At 63.7% G+C, this 15089-nt stretch overlaps 3 protein-coding genes and 1 non-coding gene across 7 annotated transcripts; 1 reads left to right on the top strand and 3 right to left on the bottom strand.

Moving 5' to 3' along the window:
• Positions 1–52: 52 nt before the first annotated feature.
• Positions 53–123, bottom strand: TRNAG-CCC (transfer RNA glycine (anticodon CCC)). Its single transcript has one exon. It is a non-coding gene; the product is annotated as a tRNA-Gly (tRNA).
• Positions 124–222: 99 nt separating this feature from the next.
• On the top strand, positions 223–4251 carry PCYOX1 (prenylcysteine oxidase 1). Its single transcript, XM_050910320.1, has 6 exons — positions 223–313; positions 401–607; positions 1119–1293; positions 1788–1999; positions 2302–2454; positions 2797–4251. Exons 1-6 carry the CDS (start codon positions 223–225, stop codon positions 3453–3455), a joined length of 1497 nt encoding a protein of 498 aa, XP_050766277.1. The 3' UTR covers positions 3456–4251.
• Positions 4252–5272: 1021 nt separating this feature from the next.
• Positions 5273–8232, bottom strand: SNRPG (small nuclear ribonucleoprotein polypeptide G). 4 transcript variants are annotated; one of them, XM_050910324.1, is made up of 4 exons: positions 8211–8232; positions 6401–6423; positions 5790–5914; positions 5273–5464 (listed from the first exon to the last, which is right to left on the bottom strand). In XM_050910324.1, exons 2-4 carry the CDS (start codon positions 6417–6419, stop codon positions 5414–5416), a joined length of 195 nt encoding a protein of 64 aa, XP_050766281.1. In that variant the 5' UTR covers positions 6420–6423; positions 8211–8232; the 3' UTR covers positions 5273–5413. The 4 variants fall into 4 exon arrangements, with proteins under 4 accessions (XP_050766281.1, XP_050766282.1, XP_050766279.1 ...); XM_050910325.1 differs by having other exon boundaries at positions 8206–8222; XM_050910322.1 differs by lacking the exon at positions 8211–8232 and adding an exon at positions 6677–6740.
• A 19-nt stretch (positions 8233–8251) lies between these two features.
• Positions 8252–12403, bottom strand: FAM136A (family with sequence similarity 136 member A). Its single transcript, XM_050910321.1, has 3 exons — positions 12317–12403; positions 8596–8736; positions 8252–8440 (listed from the first exon to the last, which is right to left on the bottom strand). The coding sequence occupies exons 1-3, from the start codon at positions 12401–12403 to the stop codon at positions 8252–8254; spliced, it is 417 nt and encodes a 138-aa protein (XP_050766278.1).
• Positions 12404–15089: the final 2686 nt, after the last annotated feature.

Here is a 15089-nt window from a genome sequence, read left to right as displayed (position 1 = left end):
AAATCGGGGAATTAAAACCGGGGTTTAAAAAGGAAAAAAAAAAAAAAAGGCGTGCGCCGCCCGGGAATCGAACCCGGGTCGCAAGAATGGGAATCTTGCATGATACCACTACACCAGCGGCGCGGCTGGCAGCGCTCCGCCGCCCGCCCTCATGGCCCGCCCGGCCCCGCCGCCGCGGCGGGAACCAGCTGACAGGACGGTCCCGCCCGCCGAGCCAGCGCCATGCCGGCCCTCCGCCTCCTCCTGCTCCTCGCCGCTCTCTGCCCGCCCGTCCCGGCCCGCCGGCCGCAGCGCGATGCCCCCGGCAAGATCGGTACGGCGGGAGCGGGGCGGGAGCGGGGTGGGGGGGGGGCTGTGGGGCGGCGGGGGCAGCGCTGACGGCCGGTGCCGGTTCTTCCAGCCGTGGTCGGCGGCGGGATCGGTGGCGCGGCCGTCGCCTACTTCTTGCGGCAGAAGTTCGGGAGGAGCGTGCGGCTGGACGTGCTGGAGAAGGCGGCGGTGGGGGGCCGGCTGGCCACGCTGGAGGTGGAGGGGGCCGGCTACGAGGCGGGGGGGTCCGTCCTCCACCCCCTCAACCTGCACATGAAGCACTTCGTCAAGGAGCTGGGTGAGTGGGGATCCCCCCACCCCAAAATCACCCCCCCACTCCCCCTCAGGGATGCTCCAGCTCCAGCTCTCCCGCTCTGCTGGGGGGACATCCCCATAAAGAACAAGCCGTGGTTGCCCACCTTCCTTCCCCAGTATCCCCCCCCTCCCCATATCTCTCCCCAGTATGCCCCTCCCCCCATATCCCTCCCCAATATCACCCTGAGGTACCCCAGCCCACCCCCCGCCACCACCCCAGGAAAAGGAGACCCCCATCCCGATGGAAATGGGACCCCACGGGCAATGCATTAATCCCACCATAAAGGTCCAAAAGTCACCGCAAATAACTACCTGGCTCCTGGTCAAGAACTAAATTCCGCTTTCCACGTCTCGAGGATCCAATCTTTAATTGCTCCCCCTTATCAAAGCACAGCCAGGTTGTCTCGGGAAGTGGAAATCGAGGCGTAATATAGTTTAGCTCGACGCAAGCTCTACCTTTCATTAAATTACCTTTTTTCGCCCCGTTCCTCGAGGCCTCTCGGTTGCCCCAGCGCACGGCAGCCTCGTAGGCATTTACAACGGGGAGGAATTTGTGTTCGAAGAGAGCAGCTGGTACATCGTCAACCTGCTCAAGCTCCTCTGGCACTACGGGCTGAACCCCCTGCGGATGTACATGTGGGTCGAGGACGTCCTCGACAAGTTCATGCGGTACGTCGGGCCCCTGCCAGGGAAAGGGGCTGCGGGAAAAGGTGCGAAACCTGCTGCCGAGTTGTGAAAATATGGGTGAAATCATCCCATCACCATTGAGAAAGAAGTCTCCGGTTGCCCCCTCTCCGCCGCCAGTCATTTTTCTAAGGGAAAAGATGGAGAGAAGCGCTGTCGTCTTCAAACAGCAAGAACGAGAGGCTGCGGTGGAAATGCGGGTTAGGTGTGGGGTGTGCCATCGGTCTGGCACCTGGGTGCCAAGGAGAATTCAATGCATAACTGCGCACAAAGTGCTTTCGTTAGGAAGGATGAGTAAACGAATAATGAAGGCCCAGGCTTACTTAGGCGTGTACCGCTTAGGCTAGGGCTTGGCTGGAAGGACAAGCCCTGCTGCTCCCACGAAGAGCCGTGAGGCTCTCGGGAGCCGCGCTGTGAGATCCTCCACAGCAAAGATAACTAACAGCGACTGAACGCCTATTTCTGGTCTCCCGTTAAAGGATCTATCGCTACCAGACGCACGACTACGCCTTCAGCAGTAACGAGCTCCTGCTTCACGCCCTCGGAGGGAACGACTTCACCCGCATGCTGAACCAAACCATCGACGAAGCCATGCAGAAAGCCGGCTTCTCCCATAAGTTCATAAACGAGGTGGTTTGTCCGGCCATGAGAGTCAATTACGGGCAAGGCGTCAACATCAACGGTTTCGTAGGTGAGTCTTTCTTGGGTTAACCTCCCACCACGGCTGTCCCAGGGACCTTGCGCTCTTCAGGGGTGTTGGGATTCCTGCTCCCTGGGCTGGTACCGTGCAGCCGTACCTCCCGTGCTGGGTTACTGCCTTCCTCCGACAAATCGCTGGCTAACGCGACCTGCTTCGCCCTGGCCTTCGGCAAGCTCTGTGCCCCAAAGGCATGTTTTTTTTTTTTCCCCCCTAATTTTCCACTTTCTCTTTCAAGCGCTCCCTTGCAGAATGACGCTGAACAAGCCGCTCTAAGGATCGTGGTTTCCTTGTAGGTGCTGTTTCTCTGGCAGGGGTGGAATCGGGCCTTTGGTCAGTAAAAGGAGGGAACAAACTTGTCTGCACTGGCCTTATCTACGCTTCCAAAGCTGAAGTTATCCCTGGTACAGTTTTGTCTATAGAGCCAAAAATCAGACCCAGACCCGCAGGTGAGTTGGGTTTGCTTTCCCTTTGGTGGGGAGGGGAACGGCACGCTCCGGCAGCTGGAGACCGACCTTGGCCTCCGGCACCGCTCGGCCGCAGCTCTTGGCAGACCGAAGCAACAGATTGGGTCTTCCTTGGTCTTTTAAGATGAAAACTGGGCTCTGCTCAAAGCCCCAGCTCACAGCACTCCCTCAGCTAAGCTGGGACGAGTTTATAAAGCTACTTCAGCTCGCCACAAGGCATAATCAGCCTAAATGGGATGGTGTTTTAAAAGGCCGATGTTTGTCAGAGGGACAAACGGGATTCCCTCCAGCCACGGAGCGGGATAACTGAGCTCTTCTCCCCAGGCGACCCGGCGAAGCTCTACCAGGTCACTTACAACACTACGTCGGGACTAACGGGGGATACGTACGACATCGTTGTCATCGCTGCTCCCCTGAGCCGCAAAATGGCCAACATCACCTTCAAGAACTTCGACCCTCCCGTCCCAGAGTTCCCGAATCCTTACCACCAGACTGTCACGACGTTCGTGCACGGACGCTTAAACGCTTCCTTCTTTGGTTACCGGGATCCATCCGCCTTTCATTTCGGTGCCATCTTCACTACGGAAAATCCCAAACTGTTCATCAATAGCGTGGGGGTGGTGTCTCCCGTGGAAGACGCAGGCGGCGAAGGAAAGCTGCCCTTGCGATCGGCCGTCTGGAAGGTGTTTTCAAAGGAGGTGCTCACCAAAGAGCAGCTTAACTCGCTTTTCTCCTCCTACGACTCCGTCAAAGTCAAGAAGTGGTTGGCGTACCCCCACTACAGCCCCCCGGAAAAATGCCCTCCCGTCATCCTCCACGACAACATCTACTACCTGAACGGCATCGAGCGGGCCGCGAGCGCCATGGAGATGAGCGCCATCGCAGCCAAAAACGCCGCCCTGCTTGCCTACCACCGGTGGTACGGGAACACCGACAGGATTGACCAGGAAGATCTGCACGAAAAGCTGAAAACGGAGCTTTGAGCCCCGCGGAGCCAACGGCCCGGCGCTCGTGGGAGCGTCCACCCTACACACTGCGGAGAGACGGATCGCGTACTGTAGCTGTTTAGCCACAATTAAAGCTAACGAACGAGGAACTCCTTGCTTAGCCCCTAAGACGAGACGCCCAGCCAACTCAAAACGGACTAGAACAGCAGCGAAAAGGCGGAGGAAGCTTTCCCCAGCGAGCTGGCCCTTCCTCAGGGAAACTCCTCCATCTATCCCTACGTGAGATGAAAGAAGTTGTTTTAAATGCCGTTATCGGCCCCAAAAGTGCCCCCCACGGGAAGAAGTCCGCCAAACTCAGGATCCGCATCACTGTGATTAACCCGCGCGCGTCGCTTGCCCTCTCTGGATGTGTTTCGGGCAGGGAAGATCGACTTCTTGACTGTCAATCTCTCCGCCTCAGCTATTTTCTGAAGGGTATATCAAGTAGTTATTCCCTGAGGTGGGATTAGCGCGGTGGAAACTGGGGCTGCGGTCTTCATTCGCTTCCAGGACCAGTACTGCAGCTTACGGGCGGGGGCGGCTGGTCTGCTGGGAGCGCACGAGTTGCCCGAATGGGTGGTAAGCAAGCAAAACCACCCATGTCCTTCGCTTTTGAAAGCGTTAATAATTTAGATGACCTGACCCTACAGCGGGGCACCACTAGGTTTGAGTAGGTAAAAAAAAAAAAACCCTTTTCATGAGAATATCGTGTCCCTTGACTGTATCTAATATCACTGCGATACCTCAACCGCGCCGGAATATCGCCGTTACAAATAAAATTAACGCGCTGTTTGGAAAGGAAGCTGGTGCCGTTGCCTTGAGATAGCGTACGGCTAGGTTCTGCGCTCAACCACCCAACAGGTCTTGCAGCCCGGCCGCATCCTCGCTGCGCGACGGCGGACGCAGCAGCAACAAAAGCTTAAAAAAAAAAAAAAAAAAAAAAAAGGTGTTATCGTACTTACAGCCTGTGAGTTATCCCCGCGGAACGCTTTCCATCCCGGCGGAGCAGACTTCCCGCTGCGGGGCACTCCTTGCGCCAGGTCAGGGAACTCCGAAAAGCGAGCCGAGGATTTGCCCTCGTGGCGTCCGACAGACGCTCGGCCGTGGCGCACGCCGACAGCGGCGCTCGCAGCCATCGCTCCCGGTAGCGATGGGTCAAATTTTCTGAGAAAACCCCTTAAGCTCTGCCCAAAGCTGGCTTTCTGGCATCCTCAGTGGTGCTTGAGAAAGCACTTAGCACACAGAAAGCACTTAACACACAAAAAAAGGGCGCCTCTGTCAATAAGGACCTGTAAGCGGAAGCTTTTCCCCTCACAAAAGCAAACCAAAAAGGCCAGTTTCTACCTGGCTCCCACTTAGGAGAAAGATCCGAAGGTTTCTTCCATCCAGTTCAGCCCCCACAGGCTTTGCTTCCTGCACCACAACTCCGTGATGCAGAAATAAGAGTAAAAATCATCATTAAAAAAAAATAATAATAATTTAAAACCCCCCTACTTTGAGGCAGCCCAGCTTGGCACAACCACGTCTCTCTTCGCAGAGGGGAGCTTTACCATTTTCCTGCCCATTAAGAACCAGTAACCCACTGAACGAACACGACACAGCTTTGTAGCTCGTTCTTTACGAGATGCTAAGGGGAAGGACACCAAAGGTAACGCCAATTTAGCATCCGCTTAAATAAATTAAGCCTCCTGAAAGCCTTCGCAGAGTTTTAAAGCTAATCGGGGGCAGAATTAACACCCGCCCCCACCCCACTGAAGAACCAGCGCGCTTCAGCTGCCCCGTTACCCAAAAAAAGCAAGTACGACTGACACAAGTTACGTCAACCATTACAAAATTTATTTAACAAAAGAAAAATAAGTTTACGGCCAGGGATGCTTCGCGGCAGATTCAATGAGTAAACAAAAGAGGCGGCCTAGGTCTCGTCGTGGCCGGTAACGACGCAGGTTTCTCCAGTGCTATACTCGTTCTAAGGCTTCCAGCATAATGATGCTGTTTCCTCGTATTACCTAAAAGTGAAAGGTGAGAGCGGCCGGTGAGACGCAGCACGCGGCTCCCCACCGCTCTGCAGCGCTGCGTGTCCCGTCTCCGTCCGTCCCCCCCAATTTATTTCCCTAAAAAAGCTGATGCTGCGCCAAAAACTGGAAGCGAATTCCCCCGCAAGGACGAACGCCGACTTATTTTAACGCTAAAACCCCACGGATTGTTCATGCTATTGCGGTAAACACATCCACGTGTTGAAATTCAGCCTGTTTTACACACACGCACACCAGGTATGCCTGCAGGCTGGCGCGGGACCGGTCACCCTCCGCTCGTTTCAGCGGCGGCACTCACCACCATGCCGATATTGTTCTGCTGTCCTCCCGGCGCCATCTCCACGCACTCATCGATGACGAGGTTCATGAAGGGATCGAAGCCCCGCAATATCCCCTGGACGTGTCGGCCGCCATTTAATTTCACTACGAGAAATTTGAGCACGTTTAAAGAAAGGGACTGCTGGACGCCAGCGGCTTGATCTTTTCTCACCAGAACCACAGCTTTGAAACCGAGCGGGGCCGCGAGGAGGCAGGTTCTTTTGTTAATCGGAAGCGTTTAGAGCATCACATCCAACGCGGTAAGAAAAGACTCTCCTCAGAGTTTAGGAGCCCACATTTTAAATTAATATTCACCCCAATTAATGGGTTTTGAAGCCTGAAACTGGTCAGGGCTGACTCCAGGCGGTCTGGTCCTCGCCGAGCAGGAGCGCTAGCCCAGACAGCCGGCATTCCCCCCCCCCCCCCCTCCACTCCCCCACCTCCCCGCTGCAGGGCACCGTGAGAAGGGCAGCGGGGGCGGGCTGGGGGCTCCCCCGCGGCCGCGCAGCCCTTTTACCCCGCGCCCCGGTGCAGACACCCGCGGCAAAGACAACTCGGGGCCGGGAGCAGCTCCGGGCGGCCGGCACTCACATGACAGCTTCTTGTCCATGAACCTGCAACGAGATGGCGGCGGTGGGTCAGCACCGGCGGGAAAGGGAGAGCCTCCCACCTCTCCCCCCCCCTCCCCAACCGCCGCCATGACACCGGGGGCCCGCGGTGCACCCCGGGACACCGGCGGGCGGCGGATCACTGCAGACCCCACGGGTGCAGACCCCACGGGTGCGTTCCCCCCGGCCCCCCTCGCCGCCCCGGCCCCGGCCCCGGCCCCGGCCCCGGCCCCGGCCCCGGCCCCGGCCCCGTACGCACTTCTTCAACTCAGGCGGGTGCGCTTTGCTCATGGCGTCTCCACAGCGCCTTAAGCCCCTCGCTCTGCCGCTCGCGCCGCACTCTGACGTCACCGCGCCGCGCACGCAACTCCCCCCCCCCCCGCCAGCCAGCCAGCCAATGGCGGCAGCGCCTTGCCCTTCCTTCCCCCCGCCCCGCACTTCCCGACGCCCCTCGCGCCTCCCCGGCAGCCAATCACCGCCCGCGGGGCCGCTACCGCACTCCCCCGAGCAGCGGCGCGGGAGCAGAGCGGAGGGGAAAGGCGCGGCGCGGCGGGGCGGTGCGCGGCTACGCGGGGAGGTACGGCGGCACGGCCGCCACGCGCCTCCCGCCCGGCTCCGGCCCCACGAGCGCCGGGTCCTGCGTGCACCGCACACGCGTGTGCGTGGGGGTACCCCCGCCCTGCACACGCCCTGGGGTCAGCCCACGCCTTGCACACGCGCCGCCCCCCGCCGTGCGTGCCCGTAGGGGTCACCCCGTGCCTTGCACACGTGCAGGGGCTGCCCTATGCCATGCATGCGTGTTGGGGGTCACCCTGTGCCTTGCACACGTGCAGGGGCCACCCCCCGTGCCATGCACGCACACGGCGGTCACCCTGTGCCTTGCACACGCGCCGGGGCTGCCCCACGCCATGCACGCACACGGCGGTCACCCCGTGCCTTGCACACGCGCAGGGGCTGCTCCACACCATGCACGCACACGGCAGTCACCCCATGCCTTGCACACGCGCCGGGGCTGCCCCATGCCATGCACGCACACGGCGGTCACCCCACGCCTTGCACACGCGCAGGGGCTGCCCCATGCCATGCACGCACACGGCGGTCACCCCGTGCCTTGCACACGTGCAGGGGCTCCCCCACGCCATGCACGCACACGGCGGTCACCCCACGCCTTGCACACGCGCAGGGGCTGCCCCACGCCTTGCACGCACATGGCGGTCACCCTGTGCCTTGCACACGTGCAGGGGCTGCTCCACACCATGCACGCACACGGCAGTCACCCCACGCCTTGCACACGCGCCGGGGCTGCCCCATGCCATGCACGCACACGGCGGTCACCCCACGCCTTGCACACGCGCAGGGGCTGCCCCACGCCATGCATGCACACGGCGGTCACCCCACGCCTTGCACACGCGCAGGGGCCGACCCACGCTGTGTGCGCACGCACAGGCATCCCCCAATGCGCAGCGCATACACAGGGCACCCCACACCCTGCACGTGCACGAGCATCACCCAGGACACAGCGCATGAGCAGGGGACAACCCCCCCCCCCCCCCCCACCTTGCACACACACGCATCCCCCCGCACCCTGCACCCACCCAGGGCTCACCCCTGCACAAGCATCGCCCAATACATTGCTCACCCTGCACAGGCAGCGGGCTCCCCCCCCAGCACCCCCCGTGCCAGCCCAAGGCTCACCCCTCGACATGGGGTGCTGCTGCGGGGCACCCAGGACCCCCCCCCCCTTCCCCAGAACCCCGCAGCACCCGGCGGGCGGTAGGAACGTGGCACCTCGCCTTTAATGAGCGCGTGGGGGCCACCGGCGCCGCCGCCGCTGCTACTGCCGGAGGGCGGCCAGGCTGTCCTTCATCTTCTTGGCCATGGCGGGGACGAGGCGCAGGTGGTCGTCCCCGCAGGCGGCCAGGCAGGCGTCGAGCTGGCCCCGCACCCGCGCCTCCGTGCCCCCCGCCTCCAGCGCGTCCTTCGCCTTGTCGTTGCAGTGCAGGGTGCAGCGGCTCAGGCGGTCCTGCGTGGGTGGGAGGGGGACGGGGTGGGGACGACAGGGGACGTGGTGGGGTCAAGGGAAGGGGGGGGGGGTCCCCGGTGTGGACCCCGTGTGCATCCCCTCCCCGCTGTGGGGGGTGTTGTTCCCCCCCCGCCTGCCCCGTCCCTCTCTCTCACCTGGAAGTGCTCCAGCTCGGCGGTGACGATGGCCTGGGCCTGGGCCAGCGGCGCGTGGCACCGCTCGATGCAGCGCTGCACCTCCTGCATGGAGGCCGTGCCGTCCTCGCAGCACCGCGCGCTGCACCGGAACATGGCGCCCTGCGGCGACACGGCACGGGGGGGGGGTGTGTGTCTCTGTGTGTGTGTGTGTGTGTCTGTGTGTGTGTGTGTCAGCGGGGTGCAGCCCACGGGGACACCCCCCCCACTTTGTGGGAGCACCCTGCAAGGAGCCGGCTGCACCCTGAGCCTGCAGCTCTGTGCGGCCTCCCCGGGTATGGGGGGGCACAGGGCATGTGCTGGGGGGCACAGGGCATATTTAGGGGGTACCTGGCATGTATAGGGGGCACGGGGCATGCGCTGGGGGGGCATAAGGCGTGTGGGGGGGGCACGGGGCATGTGTAGGGGCACAGGGCATATTTAGGGGGCACAGGGCATATTTAGGGGGCACCTGGCATGTATAGGGGGCACGGGACGTGCTGGGGGGGCATAAGGCATGTGTGGGGGCACAGGGCATATTTAGGGGGCACAGGGCATATTTAGGGGGCACCTGGCACGTATAGGGGGCACAGGGCATGCGCTGGGGGGGCGTAAGGCATGTGCTGGGGGGCACAGGGCATGTATAGGGGGCACGGGGCATGCGCTGGGGGGGCATAAGGCATGTGCTGGGGGCACAGGGCATGTGTAGGGGCATGGGGCATGCGCTGGGGGGCACAGTGCATATTTAGGGGGCACCTGGCATGTATAGGGGCACGGGGCATGCGCTGGGGGGCATAAGGTATGTGTGGAGGCACGGGGCATGTGTGGGGGCACAGGGCATGTGCTGGGGGGGCACAGGGCATATTTAGGGGTCACCTGGCATGTATAGGGGGCACGGGGCATGCGCTGGGGGGGCATAAGGCATGTGTGGGGGCATGGGGCATGTGTAGGGGCACAGGGTGGGCGCTGGGGGGGCACAGTGCATATTTAGGGTGCACAAAGCACGTGTGGAGGCCACAGGGCATATTTAGGGGGCACGGGGCATGCGCTGGGGGGCATGGGGCACGTTCTGGGGGGGCACAGGGCATGTGTACAGGGCAGAGGGCATGTGTAGGGGGCTTAGGGCATGTGTGGAGAGCACAGGGCATATTTAGGGGCACAGGGCATGTGCTGGGGGGCACAGGGCATATTTAGGGGGCACAGGGCATGTGTGGAGGGCACAAGGCATATTTAGGGGGCACGGGGCATGCGCTGGGGGGGCATAAGGCATGTGTGGGTGCATGGGGCATGTGTAGGGGAAACAGGGCATGTGCTGGGGGGGCACAGGGCATATTTAGGGGGCACCTGGCATGTATAGGGGGCACGGGGCATGCACTGGGGGTGGCACGGGGCATGTGCAGGGGCACAGGGTGTGCGCTGGGGGGGCACAGGGCATATTTAGGGTGCACAAAGCACATGTGGAGGGCACAAAGCATATTTAGGGGGCACGGGGCATGCGCTGGGGGGCATGGGGCATGTTCTGGGGGGGCACGGGGCATGTGTACAGGGCACAGGGCATGTGTAGGGGGCTTAGGGCATGTGTGGAGAGCACAGGGCATATTTTGGGGGCACAGGGCATATTTAGGGGGCTTAGGGCACGTGTGGAGGGCACAAGGCATATTTAGGGGACACGGGGCATGTGCTGGGGGGCACAGGGCATATTTAGGGGGCACAGGGCATATTTAGGGGGCACAGGGTATGTGTGGGGGCACAGGGCATGTGCTGGGGGGCCACAGGGCATGTGTACAGGGCACAGGGCACGTGTAGGGGGCTTAGGGCATGTGTGGAGAGCACAGGGCATATTTAGGGGGCACGGGGCATGCGCTGGGGGGGCGTAAGGCATGTGTGGGGGCACGGGGCATGTGTGGGGGCACAGGGCATGTGCTGGGGGGGCACAGGGCATATTTAGGGGGCACAGGGCATATTTAGGGGGCATGGGGCATATTTAGGGGGCATGGGGCATGCGCTGGGGGGGCATAAGGCATGTGTGGGGGCACGGGGCATGTGCAGAGGGGCACAGTGCATATTTAGGGGTCACCTGGCACATATAGGGGGCACGGGACGTGCTGGGGGGCATAAGGCATGTGTAGGGGGTACAGGGCATGTGTAGGGGCACAGGGTGTGTGCTGGGGGGGCACAGGGCATATTTAGGGTGCAGAAGGCACGTGTGGAGGGCACAGGGCATATTTAGGGGGCACGGGGCATGTGCTGGGGGGCATGGGGCATGTTCTGGGGGGGCACGGGGCATGTGTACGGGGCACAGGGCATGTGTAGGGGGCTTAGGGCACGTGTGGAGAGCACAGGGCATATTTAGGGGGCACAGGGCATGCGCTGGGGGGCACAGGGCATATTTAGGGGTACCTGGCATGTATAGGGGGCACGGGGCACGCGCTGGGGGGGCATAAGGCATGTGTGGGGGCATGGGGCATGTGTAGGGGACACAGGGCATGTGCTGGGGGGCACAGGGCATATTTAGGGGGCACGGGGCATGTGCTGGGGGGGCATAAGGCATGTGCTGGGGGGCACAGGGCATGTGTAGGGGCATGGGGCATGCGCTGGGGGGGCACAGTGCATATTTAGGGGGCACCTGGCATGTATAGGGGGCACGGGGCATGCGCTGGCGGGGCATAAGGCATGTGTGGGGGCACGGGGCATGTATAGGGGGCACGGGGCATGTGCTGGGGGTGGCACAGGGCATGTGTAGGGGCACAGGGTGGGCGCTGGGGGGGCACAGGGCATATTTAGGGTGCACAAGGCACGTGTGGAGGGCACAAGGCATATTTAGGGGGCACGGGGCATGTATAGTGGGGCATGGGGCATGTTCTGGGGGGGCACAGGGCATGTGTACGGGGCACAGGGCACGTGTAGGGGGCTTAGGGCATGTGTGGAGAGCACAGGGCATATTTAGGGGGCACAGGGCATGCGCTGGGGGGCACAGGGCATATTTAGGTGTCACCTGGCATGTATAGGGGGCACGGGGCATGCACTGGGGGGGCATAAGGCATGTGTGGGGGCACGGGGCATGTGTAGGGGCACGGGGCATGCGCTGGGGGGCACAGGGCATACTTGGGGGGCACGGGGCATGTGCTGGGGGGGCATAAGGCATGTGTGGGGGCACAGGGCATGTGTGGGGGCACAGGGCATGTGCTGGGGGGCACGCGGCATATGTGGGGGGCACGGGGCATATTTAGGGGGCACGGGGCAAGTGCTGGGGGGCACGGGGCATATTTGGGGGGCACGGGGCATATTTGGGGGGCACAGGAGATGCACTGGGGGGCAGAAAGCTTGCACAGGACAGGCACAGGGCGGGTCACAGGGCATGCGGGGGGGGGCACAGAGCTGGCACAGGGCATGCGCTGGGGTTGCAGGGTTGTATGGGGAGGTGCAGGGCATGCACAAGGCGTGCAGCGGGGGGGCACAGGGCATGCACGGGGGGGGGCGGCAGGGATGCACGGGTGGGGGGGAGCCCAGGGCTGCCCAGGGCACACACGTGGGTCCTGCCGGGCCCACGCACGGGGCGGGAAGTGCGGGTGGGGGGGGGGGGGGGTGGCGGGGCAGCGGCTTCCCCCGCGGGGCCCGGAGCCCGCCCGGGCGCTCGGCCCTGCCCGGCAGCTTCCTCCCCGCCCCGGGCCCTGCCCGGTGCCGCCCCCCCCCCCGCCGGTACCTGCATGCCGCGGATGCGCTCCCGCTCCAGCCCCTGCACCGCGCTCTCCACCGCCGCCTGCACCCGGCTCTGCGCCGCCTCCGCCATCCCGGCCCGGCGCAGCCCCGCCGCGGCGGGGGGGGCCCGGGGGGGGGCCCGGCCTCCGGGGCAGGGCCTGCGCTGCCGGGCTGGGCGGCCTGCACCGTGCTGCAACGCCTGCACCGCGCTGCAACGCTTGCACCGTGCTGCAATGCCCGCGCGGCGATGCAACGCCTGCACCATGATGCAACGCTTGCACCGCGCTGCAACGCTTGCACCGCGCTGCAACGCCTGCACCGCGCTGCAACGCCTGCACCGTGCTGCAATGCCCGCGCGGCGATGCAACGCCTGCACCATGATGCAACGCTTGCACCATGATGCAATGCCCGCACCGCGCTGCAATGCCCGCGCCACGATGCAATGCCCGTGCTACGATGCAATGCCTGCACTCTGCTGCAACGCTTGCACCGCAATGCAGTGCCCATACAGCGATGCAACACTTGCGCCGTGATGCATTGCCTGCACGGCGCCGCAGTGCCTGCGCTGCGCTGCAATGGCCATGCTGTGATGCAATGCCTGCACCGCGCTGCCACGCTTGCACCACGATGCAATGCCTGCACCACGATGCAATGCCCGCACCACGATGCAATGCCCACGCTGTGATGCAATGCCTGCACTGTGCTGCAATGCTTGCACCACGATGCAGTGCCCACACTGCGATGCAACACTTGCACCATGATGCACTGCCTGCACGGCGCTGCAATGCCTACGCTGCGCTGCAATGGCCATGCTGTGATGCAGTGCCTGCACTGTGCTGCAACGCTTGCACCATGATGCAATGCCTGCACCACAACGCAACACCTGTACCGTGATGCAATGCCCATGCTGTGATGCAATGCCTGCACCGTGGTGCTACACTTGCACCCCGATGCAGTGCTCGCACTGTGCTGCAACGCTTGCACCACAATGCAATGCCTGCACCGTGATGCAGCATCCCCACTGCTCTGCAACACCTGTGCCGCACTGTGAAGCGATGCAATGCCCCGCCGTGCCGCAACGCGACGCCTGCACCGCGCTGCCAAGCCCCCGCTACCCCACAGCGAGGGCGCAGCTAAGCCCCCGGTGACATTACCCGGCCTGGGTTATTCGTGGCCGTGACATTACGGAGCCCTTCCAGCCCCCCCGGACCCCCCAGCCCCGTGGCACAGCCAGCTCCCTGCCGGGGCTGCGCTGAGCCCCCCGCGGCCCCATCCTGCGCCGGTGCCGGTGGCAGCGGCCGGGCACCATCACGGTGGGCACATCCCGGGTTGGGCAGCGGCATGGAGCAGCCACCAGCCCCATCCCACCCGTGCCCCGGCACTGGGGAGAGGGGAAAATCCGGAGCGTGCAGGAGGAGCCCCTCGCTTGCCCTCGGCACCGGGCTGCAGCTGACCAGCCACGGAGGCAAAGCAACCAAATGCAACCCCCCAGCCCCCCCAAAACGCTCCGGGTCCCGTGCAGGGCACCCATTGCCTCCCTGCAAACACATCCCTGCGCTGCTGGGGTGTTCGGAGACGTGCCCCCGGCCCTGACCCGCGTGGGGTTTGGGCTCGACCCCTCCTCGAAAACCTGCTCGATTCATACCCCGCAGCCAGGAACCAGCATCTTATAAGTAGCAGAGCCGGGGGGCTGCAGGGAGGGCCAGCGGCCGCTTCCGAAACAGCCCCGCGGCCGCCCCCGTGCCCGTAGCCTGAGGGGGTCCCCGTGGGGCACGAGGAGGGCAGGATCCGGCCACGCTCTGCAGCAGCAGCCGTTTGCTCTGGGCTGATCCGGACCCCTCCTGCCCACCCCAGCACTATCCTGCACCCGCCTTAGCCCATTTCCCAGCCCGGCACACTGAGGCCAGGCTGACGGGAGGGGGGCCCTGACCCCATAGTGGGGCTCATAAGGCAGGATGAGGCCCGTGACTCCATGGGTGGGGGAGCCTCGGCGCTGCCTGCCCGGCCCCCCCACCCCAGCCCCGGCGAGGCCGTATCCGCTCCGGCACCTGCGCACCAGCTGGGCCGGCGGTGGGTGTGCAGAGGAAAGGGTGTGCGCACACACGCACCCCCCATGCACAGCACGCACACCCGCCCAGGCACCCGGGCACAGCACAGCACCCGGGCACAGCCCCCAGGCACGGCACAGCACCCAGGCACGGCACCCAGGCACAGCCCCCAGACATGGCACGGCACCCAGGCACAGCACCCGGGCACAGCACAGCACCCAGGCACAGCCCCCAGGCATGGCACAGCACCCGGGCATGGCACAGCACCCGGGCATGGCACCCGGGCACAGCCCCCAGGCATGGCACAGCACCCAGGCATGGCACCCGGGCACAGCCCGGCACCCAGGCACAGCCTCCAGGCATGGCACCCGGGCACAGCACCCAGGCATGGCACCCAGGCACGGCACAGCACCCAGCCACAGCCCCCAGGCATGCCACAGCACCCTGGCATGGCACCCGGGCATGGCCCAGCACCCAGGCACAGCCCCTGGGTACTGCACCTGGACATGGCACAGCACCCGGGCACAGCCCCCAGGCATGGCACAGCACCCAGGCACAGCCCCCAGGCATGGCACGGCCCCCGGGCACGGCCCAGCACCCGGGCACGGCTCCCAGGCATGGCACAGCACCCGGGCACAGCCCCCAGGCATGCCACAGCACCCAGGCCTGGCACAGCACCCAGGCACGGCCCCCAGGCATGGCACAGCACCCAGGCACGGCACCCTTGCT

The sequence above is a fragment of the Gymnogyps californianus genome, chromosome 23, assembly GCF_018139145.2.
Source record: "Gymnogyps californianus isolate 813 chromosome 23, ASM1813914v2, whole genome shotgun sequence".
Classification (NCBI taxonomy): domain Eukaryota; kingdom Metazoa; phylum Chordata; class Aves; order Accipitriformes; family Cathartidae; genus Gymnogyps; species Gymnogyps californianus.
This window is presented reverse-complemented; position numbering and strand designations above follow the sequence as displayed.

Excerpts from the sequence above, each read along its gene's own strand:
- SNRPG (XM_050910322.1), bottom strand. The coding sequence starts at position 6,708 with ATGAGCAAAGCGCACCCGCCTGAGTTGAAGAA. Across the intron at positions 5,915-6,400 it reads CATGGACAAGAAGCTGTCAT|TGAAATTAAATGGCGGCCGA; the intron begins GTGAGTGCCGGC and ends AATTTCTCGTAG. Across the intron at positions 5,465-5,789 it reads AGAACAATATCGGCATGGTG|GTAATACGAGGAAACAGCAT; the intron begins GTGAGTGCCGCC and ends TTTCACTTTTAG.
- FAM136A (XM_050910321.1), bottom strand. The coding sequence starts at position 12,403 with ATGGCGGAGGCGGCGCAGAGCCGGGTGCAGGCGGCGGTGGAGAGCGCG. Across the intron at positions 8,737-12,316 it reads AGCGCATCCGCGGCATGCAG|GGCGCCATGTTCCGGTGCAG; the intron begins GTACCGGCGGGG and ends GTGTCGCCGCAG. Across the intron at positions 8,441-8,595 it reads CCGAGCTGGAGCACTTCCAG|GACCGCCTGAGCCGCTGCAC; the intron begins GTGAGAGAGAGG and ends CCACCCACGCAG.
- PCYOX1 (XM_050910320.1), top strand. The coding sequence starts at position 223 with ATGCCGGCCCTCCGCCTCCTCCTGCTCCTCGCCGCTCTCTGCCCGCCC. Across the intron at positions 314-400 it reads CGATGCCCCCGGCAAGATCG|CCGTGGTCGGCGGCGGGATC; the intron begins GTACGGCGGGAG and ends CGGTTCTTCCAG. Across the intron at positions 2,455-2,796 it reads AATCAGACCCAGACCCGCAG|GCGACCCGGCGAAGCTCTAC; the intron begins GTGAGTTGGGTT and ends TCTTCTCCCCAG.